This window comes from Idiotropiscis lumnitzeri, chromosome 9 (genome assembly GCF_059441095.1).
Source record: "Idiotropiscis lumnitzeri isolate Australia: NSW breed Sydney's pygmy pipehorse chromosome 9, RoL_Ilum_1.0, whole genome shotgun sequence".
Taxonomy (NCBI): domain Eukaryota; kingdom Metazoa; phylum Chordata; class Actinopteri; order Syngnathiformes; family Syngnathidae; genus Idiotropiscis; species Idiotropiscis lumnitzeri.
The window spans coordinates 10,927,824-10,936,594 of NC_142399.1; the positions used below are offsets into that span (position 1 = coordinate 10,927,824).

At 39.3% G+C, this 8,771-nt stretch overlaps 2 protein-coding genes across 2 annotated transcripts; one reads left to right on the forward strand and one right to left on the reverse strand.

The window, feature by feature from the left end:
• Nucleotides 1-300: 300 nt before the first annotated feature.
• mzt1 (mitotic spindle organizing protein 1) lies at nt 301-1,721 on the reverse strand. The gene is made up of 3 exons (XM_088304391.1): nt 1,401-1,721; nt 1,165-1,310; nt 301-1,037 (listed from the first exon to the last, which is right to left on the reverse strand). The coding sequence occupies exons 1-3, from the start codon at nt 1,450-1,452 to the stop codon at nt 1,014-1,016; spliced, it is 222 nt and encodes a 73-aa protein (XP_088160517.1). The 5' UTR covers nt 1,453-1,721; the 3' UTR covers nt 301-1,013.
• bora (bora aurora kinase A activator) lies at nt 1,586-8,525 on the forward strand. The gene is made up of 12 exons (XM_088304390.1): nt 1,586-1,857; nt 2,345-2,488; nt 2,572-2,678; nt 2,776-2,821; nt 3,238-3,316; nt 3,404-3,445; nt 3,523-3,579; nt 3,675-3,928; nt 4,415-4,568; nt 5,757-6,271; nt 6,941-7,081; nt 7,790-8,525. Exons 2-12 carry the CDS (start codon nt 2,345-2,347, stop codon nt 7,808-7,810), a joined length of 1,560 nt encoding a protein of 519 aa, XP_088160516.1. The 5' UTR covers nt 1,586-1,857; the 3' UTR covers nt 7,811-8,525.
• The last annotated feature ends 246 nt before the right edge of the window (nt 8,526-8,771 follow it).

Below are 8,771 nucleotides of genomic sequence, written 5' to 3' on the forward strand. Positions count from 1 at the left end.
TTACTGTGTGTGTGTGTGTGTGTGTGCCAGTGGGTGGGGAACCAACATCAGCCTAAGAGAGAGGAACGGTCATTAAAAATTGCTCATCATATATAATAGGGATGCTTTTTCCATACATTTTGTCCCTTTGAGCACACCAAAAAATTCAAATGGATTTAAAGGTTTACTGTTCAGAATGAAGTCAGGACATTTTCTGCTACATTTTGAAATTCCCTGTTGCATTACTAGCCCACATTTCTGACCTGTTGTACAAAAATTAGATTTTTATGTAAGGGTTCGTGCACAGAAAACAGACATCTATCAAATGATCACTTTAATGTTTTCAAAATTGTAAATTGTATCACTAACATCATCACAACAGTAGCAGTTATTATACTCTTTATGGGATGGATACAGCACAAGGCATTTTCCACGGTACTTCAATTTTTTTTTATTCAAGACTTTATATTTTACCTGGAATTCATTTGTATTAAAAAAACATCTAGTTGTTGATGTTACAGCATGAACACAATATTTCTGCAATTTTCATCTTCTGCAATACTGAAAATATGATTTAAAAACAGATTTTCTTCTTTTAATATCAATCTCTTTACATTCAGTCGTTACACATCTTGATCCTAAAACCAAGAGATTGGAAGAAGGGTATCACAGCACCACCTAGTGGCCTTTGATTGTGCTGTTTTGATTCAGACATTGGTACACAATATGGATGTTTACATACAAACAATGCAATGCACATTTATTAGTATAGCGCATTTCATAACAGTTTCAGCTACAACATCCATTATCCAAGCCACTCAATTAAAAATTAAACACCATAAAAAAATAATATTATAGATGACAAGTGTTGGCTTACAACTAATAAATTGCTGATAGTGATATTTTTTAAGGGATTCAAATTAACTTGCATCTGCACCCAAGGGCATGATGGGACAGCAGGGAAGAGAAAGAGGCCATAATGTCCTGGTGCTTCCATGCATTCCAGTTAGAACACCAGAGTGAGAGTTTCATCTTCAGTTCGTGCAGTTTTCAGGAGCCTGTAACACACGGTGACACTTTCTTCACTGTCCATTCAATCATATATAATCTAATTACATGGCTGTCCACTTCTCTGTCAATTGAATAGCTATTGATAAAACAGATCAACTCATCAAGCTTGTGTACCTTGAGTGTCTCTGAGGCTTTCCTCAGCTCCTTGATGACCGAAGACAGAGCTTCTGGGTTGATACCCTGCTCACACAATCTCACGCAGATGGATAGAGACTCCATGTCTAGGCCAGTGTTCAGCAGCCTGGAGATCTCCAGTAACACTGGTGGGAAAATACAAGAAAAACAGATCTGATAAACCAGGCAAAGCAAGCAATTTGACAACAAAGATGTTAATAAAATGCCACTATTACCGTCCATAGTCTCTCGGACAGCATTCAGGTTAGCACTAGATGCACTTGCCATGGTCCTGAATGGACAGTTAGCCAACCTGCTAGCGGGAAGCTATCGAAGCACTACACGGACCCCCACACGAGAATATTAACAATGAACTAAACGAGTATAAATTATTTGAGCATTTTTCGGTCATTTTATGAAGGTAATAAACATTTTTCTTTCCTGAAAATAGACGACATAGCAATGTGATCGCTACAGATGTTTAGCCTGCTGGAGTTAGCGTAGAGAAGCAGGAAGCGGATGTGACATCAGAAAGCGCCGATTGGTTGTTACGCACTTCCTGGAACGTTTCTATTGGCTGGCGGGTTGCGAGGGCGAAATTGAAATAGCGTCCAAAAACGCCTCACTAGTGTTAAGGACGCTTGCTTCATTCAATGGTGGTTGTGGTATCAAAGTTCTTCATTATTCGATGATGTAAGTATCACAAAAAATGCATATCTACCATAAGAAAATCGCGTTTAATGAAGGGGAGGTTATCGAACGAAAGAAGGAAACTTAAGGTAAGGTCTAAACAAAATGTCGTCTATTAGGACAATTTTTCCTTCAACCTTTATTGAGTTAATGGAAAAAGCCCCATGCTTTACTTTACAAAAATATCACGGCACACCACCAAACAAACATGTAATTTTAAAAAGTATGTAATATTGACGTAATGCTGATGTTGGGTGCAAAACCTCTGATTGCCCAGTCTTTCACTTACGTTCCTGTCTTAGATCGATGAATAACGATGCATTATTTGTAGTTAATTAACACACGTTTGGACCAGTTATGTGAAATTGGAGAATATCTTTTGAAACATCTGGTTATCTCTCATGACACACTAATATTCTCGGACACAATCACAGTTCTGAGACCTTACTGATTGATTTCGTTTTGGTCGTTTTCATTATTGCTATCAAAGATGGGGGACCACCCGGACCCACACGTCACTCCAGAAACACCAGGGAGACCCTCAGTTAGGAATCCATTTGAAAGTCCCAACGATTACCACCAACTCCGTGAGCCCCTGGTTCCCAGTCCATCCGTTTTCAAGTTATCACAAGCTGTAAGTAAGAGCTGAAAATCCTGCCCACTTTTAATATTAAATATTGTATATTGTGTCTGTAATCGTCACCCACTTTTGCGCAGCCTCCCTCCGGGTTCAACTGGTCAATCGACGATATGGCCAGTCTTCTTCCAGTGCATATAGATCAAGAGGAGATTCAGCGACAGTCATTCTACCTCAGCCAGACAAGGTTTTTACCTAAAATGCTGCAATCAAAGTGCATGAAATTCCATCATGTAGGGTAAGAAGTTTGTTTAAAAGTGTCTTTTTCTTCTCGGAATCTGAAGGATGGACTCTGACATTGAGGAAAAGCGTCAGAATGCCATCGAACAGGTATGTTGCGATGCAAGACAAGACAATTGATCAATTTTTACACACCGCTGTTGTCAATGTATGCCATGTATCATGACTACGGAATGTGTGCTATATTAAGGCCATGCAAGTCTTATTAAAAGTCTATGTGCCCTAAAATGCAGTCAAAATGTCCATCCATCCATTCACTATGTCGCTCAATCTGTTAAGGGTTGTGAGTAGCCAATTCGAGCAGACGTTGGGCAAACGCCGACTTCACCTTGGATTGGTCATATCACCATGATTGGCAATGTTACACAAAAGGGTTTGATGTTGTAGACACCAACCTTTTTGACTGATTCAAAAGAAGGAGAGATGGAAATATAGTAAATTAGTATATACTGTACATGTAGTTTGTATAGTAAAGCATGTAATGTATCGTCTGTATCCTGGTCCAGTTTTTTACCAAGGGAGCAATTGTGCCATCGCCATGGTCAATGTCAGACACCCGCAGAGCCCCTCATATGTCTAAGACCGGTATGCTTCCTCATCATATTGCTTTCTTGACATTATCTGTGTTCAAAAGTTTCGTTTTCATCATAGCATATTGTTGTACATCCTCAGGGTCTCTGTCTCCGATGCTAGAGGAACCGGAAAAAAAATCAGGTCTGTTCTTTTTTTGATTAAGATAGGAACTTGTCTTTTCCCCTCACTGTTAATTAACTTTTAAGTTTGTGTTGCAGTTGCCTGTCAGACGAGCCTCTCGTTACCGGTGGCCTTTGATTTGGAGAGAATTCTAGGTAAGTGGATAATAGTTAAATTCCAGATGGCGAGTGATTTTTTTTTTTTTTTTCTCCCCTCCTCATTTCCTCATGTTACGGCGTTCATCTCCTAGGTGAGTATTACCGCAATGAGGAAGCAGTGAGCGACGGCTCTCAGGAGAGTCTCAGCCAGTCCTCTTTGAGGCGCAAACTTTTCCTGGATGGCCAAAGCAGCTGCAGCAGCTCCGATAGCTCCAGTCCACCAAGCCCAGAGAGGGGTCATTCTCGGAAAGAGAGGCAGTTGACTCGGGTAGATGATTTTGTGAGACAACGTGCCATGTTTTCATCCCCTTTGTCCTGCGGCGTGTCTGCTTCAACGCCTTCGACAGTGAGTCAACAACTGCTGTCATTGATGCGCTTTCAGCTCATTCATGAAATAAGCCAGTCAAACAAAAATACAATTACAAATTGAGAACACTCGTAAGGAACTGTCATAGGCTGCAATTCACATCCAGATGCGCAATAATCTGCCAATTTTCGGTGATTGATTTTTGGCCAAACACACTGATTTTAACACATTACAATATAACACGAAGATAATGACATTCAAATGTTATACAATTTTTTAAAATTGCTCGGCCAATTAATTTTATGGTGCCAAGTACAGATATCAACCTAAAAAAAATCATCTATTTTTATGTTTTTATACAGATCACTGCTATTTTTCTTTATTGTAAACACTTTATGAAATTTGATTTATATCGATGAGTGAATTGAGTTATTGGCTTGCAGACGGACCAAATGAAACTCATAAATCAAGGGACCAACTTAAACATCAGGGATAAGCAATCTAATTTTCTGCACTGCTTTGCAGGGTCAGTTCTCATCCAGTCCCATCCAGGCTGGCGGTTTCCGGGACTGCAGCAGTGTCAGCCTGGTCTTCCCTGACAGGTCATCACCTGCCGACACGGCCTCTCCCACCGTTTCTCCCATCATTGCATATGCCCTGCGCACACCCACAGGCCCAGGTATAATATCGGACTTCCTCCAAGAACTCTCCATTCATTTTCTATAGCACTTTTTCTCACTCTTGGTTAATCCATTCTGATTTGGGGCAAGGGAAAAATCTTTTGAAAAAGAGAAACATTATTTTAAGGTATTGAAACAACAGCTCAATATGGAAAATCCGCGAGTGCCAAACCACGAGTAAACGTGAGTTGACAGTACTTCTATTTAGGTACTCATGTGTAGCCTCAGAAGCTTATACGGGCTCAACGCTCACGGCGTCCGTGTATCACCAGCTGAAATATCATCTACCAATCTGAGAAACGCCTTTAGGTCTGATTTCTGTTGACGCTCCATACGGTGGCAGTTTTTCCCCGCAGATTTGAAATTTACTTGGGTGAGTGGGTGCCGGCGGGGTTGGAGCAATTTATTTAATAATTTTTTTATTTCTTTTTTTTGTTAATATTATTTTATATCATGCATTCATATCAATCATTCTTGTGGATTTTCAGCATAAAAATTATTACCACATTACTCGGTAACACCACATTTTTGCACTTATTTTGTATTCAAATAAAAAAATAATATTAATAAAATAACTGTCATTGGATTGTAAGAGAAAAAGACTGGATGGGGCCAGCGAAAAACAAACATACTGAGCCTTAAAACATATAAGATCATGTTGTTTGAGAGGTTAATCCACAATCCGTAATCCACAATGGTATATAGTTGAGATTTTGCACTTTTGAATGGAACTAAAAGTTACATGCGGTATCTCCAGTCGCGACCTGTTTTTTTTTTTTTATTATTATTATAATATTCGTATTAAATTGTCTTAAACTTCATCTGTTTACTTGAACGGCCCAGCCAAGTATTAATACAGTGTGGTAAACACAGTTTTTTTGTTGTGTTTTTTTTTACATCTAGCTGGAGTAACTGGTTTAAGTGTGCTCCCAGTTCTTTTTTGTCAGTGTCCTTCAATTTTTTTTATTTCAACATTTTACCGAAAAGGTTTTGACAGTGATATCTATACTGATGACTATAAATACTGAATGGGGAATATTTAGCAACTAAGGAATAAAAAAAAACAAAACTAAATAAATAAAAAACACAAATCGAATTTGGCCCTGAAGCACCAAAGGTCTCCCACCCTTTTGTAAAGCTCATGTGTGATGCTTTTTTTTTTTTTTCCCTTTCCCTCTGTTACCCAGCGGATTGGAAGCGACCTTGCAGTTTGACTCCCCACAGTATCCCTCTGGACGCAGATGTCCCCTCCTTCACCATGAGTCCAGATGTGGAAGGCTGCTCTCCCATCCGTAGCTGTTCTCCACACCAGCGCCATCCCCGAGCCAATCCCAGGCCTCGATTCCGTTGCTGCACCACCCCGCCGCTCATCGCCCCGGTCCTCAATCCTAAACTACCAGAGGCCGAGGACCCGCCAAGCAGACTCTTGATAAAGTCTGATGGAGCCTCTCCTCTAGCTCGGGACAAAAGTGTTGTTGATGCTGAGAGCTTGGCATTCAGTGACACCGTGAAGACGAAGAATGGGCAGGAATTGAAGATGGAGGCGAAACTGGAAGAAGATGATGAGGAGGGGGACAACAGGGGCCTCTCTGGACGGCTGACCAGCTCTCGGATGGGCAATGTGTCGGCCATGGAAAGCTCACAAATGTGTCTCTCTCTTTTGACGGAGCGCAGCAGTATACGCTATGATTCCAGTATGCAGGTTTGTATTTTTCATTGACTTTTTTACAATGCATTTTATGGTAGAAATTCCATTTCAATTAAATTCCGTTTATTTCCTCTAATTAACCTTAAATAATTTTTACATATTCTTATATGCTTTTCCTACTTTTGTTTTTGCTGTATAATAAAAGCCTGAACATTAGAAATTATTTTTGGTTAATTAAAGGTAGGAAAGGGCGAGTATACAAGGCTTATTTTAAGGTATCATGTTCTCATGAAAGCGGCCGATACCTTTTACTGATACCAAAGGCAAAAATTTTTAAAAAATCGAGTTGGGAACAGTTGCTATACTGTGGCAGTTTTGACACATCGGCAAATCATTATCTGCGTCAGAAAATGTCATTGCGCACATTTTTTTAATCCTTGTGTTTAATATCAAAAGTGCTTGAAGTATCGTTAAATTGAGTTGTGTGGGATATGTCACATTGTTGGAAAAAATGTTAAAATAATTGCTCTTAGACGCTCATATTTTTTTTTTTTAAGATCACAAAAACCTTGCATTTTAACCAGGGGAGTGTAGATTTTAGAATGGGTTGTACGTCTCCTCATCTACGATAGGCTCCAATTCAACCAGCCCTATGGCTATATATATTTTTTTTAAATGCTGTTGGCATAACAAGCAGACACCCGTGTCCTTGGCATTGTGCAGGTGGACAGCGGTTACCAAACAACCTCGACGACGGCCGGCAGTCTGATCGATGGCCTCGCCTTGGACAATCACGGCAGAGAGTCCTTCAGCACCAACCTCGCCGAAGACACCTCCCACTTCACCAAAACCTCTAAACTCAAGGTACCAGTGCTACCGGAACTGCTCTCACACATTCTTCTTCAAAATGAACACGACACGCCACAATAATGAATTGGTTTGGCAAATTTTTAAGCAATCTTTTCGGTGGATTTTTACATTATGCTATACACGCAAGTCCGAATTTTGAGTTGAGCACTTTCGCTGAAGTTTCACGTGGCGCAATGTGCCGGCCAGCACTGGAGTCTACCGGATAAAATGCAGCATATTTTAACCAAGAAGAGGCAGGGAAGGTCCTCAACTACTGTAAGCCCCAGCAATAATTGTTCCCAGAGAGCAGACAGAATATGTGCCAGTGAGTATTGTTGTATACTCCATTTGTTCACTATGGTGCGGTACTTGTTTGAAGGTTCAAAACTGCCTTAACATGTTTTCGTTCATCAATTTTCATTAGTGTTAGTTTCAGTGTAATTTTTTTTTCACTTCAACTGGGAGTGACAAAACTTCTAGCAGACACTCTTTGTCACCTATTTAGAGAACAGATGCGAAAGAGTACTTTTAAATGTATTAATAGGTTTAATAAATAAAACTGGAATAAAACTTTTTTTATATTTGGTAGCTGTAGCCGCTTCTCGATTATTACAGGTGGGTCTGTAATTTATTCCCTGCAATCAACTGTCATTGTAACAAAGTTAAACTCTTGTAACAAAGTTAAACTCTTAACACACTCTTGTTGACTTTGTCCTTTTCCAGGTGTGGTATCCTCTTCACTGAACTGTTTCACGCATCGAAAGGGACAGCCACTACTTGAAGCTTTTTTTCCCCCCTTTTGTTAAACAGTACGTTAGTTCTCCACAAGTGTTTTTGGGAGCATTAAATGAGGTTGTACAACGGGTTATCACACAGCGGTCGGTGCTGGCACATCAGAGGATATGAAGCGGGGGAGAAGCTGCAATTTTATGAGGTGCTGACACAATCATGCAGGGAATATCACATTTGTACTGTATGTTTTTAAGGAAACCTATTACAATGATCTTTACATATGTATTGTTTGTTTTTTAACTATCGTAAGGTTAAGTTGGCTTTTTTTCTTAATCATGCCAACAATTGATGAATACTGAAATTAACATAATGACTGACTTGCTTGCTTTTTAATATATTATTAATGAATCTGCATGGTCTTTCTTTAATGACAAGGCTAAAACAATATTTCTTGTCCCTTTACTGAAGGACATGACAATCCTACAAAAGTTGGTGGTTTGTACTTCTTTCGGTGATAATGTGAGCGATTGACTGACTGAAAACGAAAGTTCATATTCCTTTTTCATTTGCAAATAAGACGGAACAACTCGAGTCCACATGCTGTAGTAGTAAAGGACACAACAGAAATTGTAACCAACTTCTGCTGAATTCAATGATGCTGTTTTTCTGGGTATTAAAAAAATATATAAAAATCCTCAATCACCATCTGTTCATCTAATCATACATTTAGTAACATTAATATACACGCACAAAACTCTTACATAAGGTTTTTAATATTAATTTCCCTTAAAAGTTATTCAACGTATTCGGTTCACTTAAAAGGCACCATTGCTGTGATGACGTTTACAGTTAAGTATTAAAATGACTAACTTACAATTGCGGCATAGGATGGTGAAGCAAACTGCTTCTCACGAAACTTAATTATTTTCACTCTGAACTAAAAATAAGCACATACAAAAGTCCACAAATCAAA

Excerpts from the sequence above, each read along its gene's own strand:
- bora (XM_088304390.1), top strand. The coding sequence starts at position 2,345 with ATGGGGGACCACCCGGACCCACACGTCACTCCAGAAACACCAGGGAGA. Across the intron at positions 2,679-2,775 it reads TTCTACCTCAGCCAGACAAG|GATGGACTCTGACATTGAGG; the intron begins GTTTTTACCTAA and ends CGGAATCTGAAG. Across the intron at positions 4,569-5,756 it reads GCGCACACCCACAGGCCCAG|CGGATTGGAAGCGACCTTGC; the intron begins GTATAATATCGG and ends TCTGTTACCCAG.
- mzt1 (XM_088304391.1), bottom strand. The coding sequence starts at position 1,452 with ATGGCAAGTGCATCTAGTGCTAACCTGAATGCTGTCCGAGAGACTATG. Across the intron at positions 1,311-1,400 it reads TGTCCGAGAGACTATGGACG|TGTTACTGGAGATCTCCAGG; the intron begins GTAATAGTGGCA and ends TTTTCCCACCAG. Across the intron at positions 1,038-1,164 it reads AAGCCTCAGAGACACTCAAG|GCTCCTGAAAACTGCACGAA; the intron begins GTACACAAGCTT and ends CGTGTGTTACAG.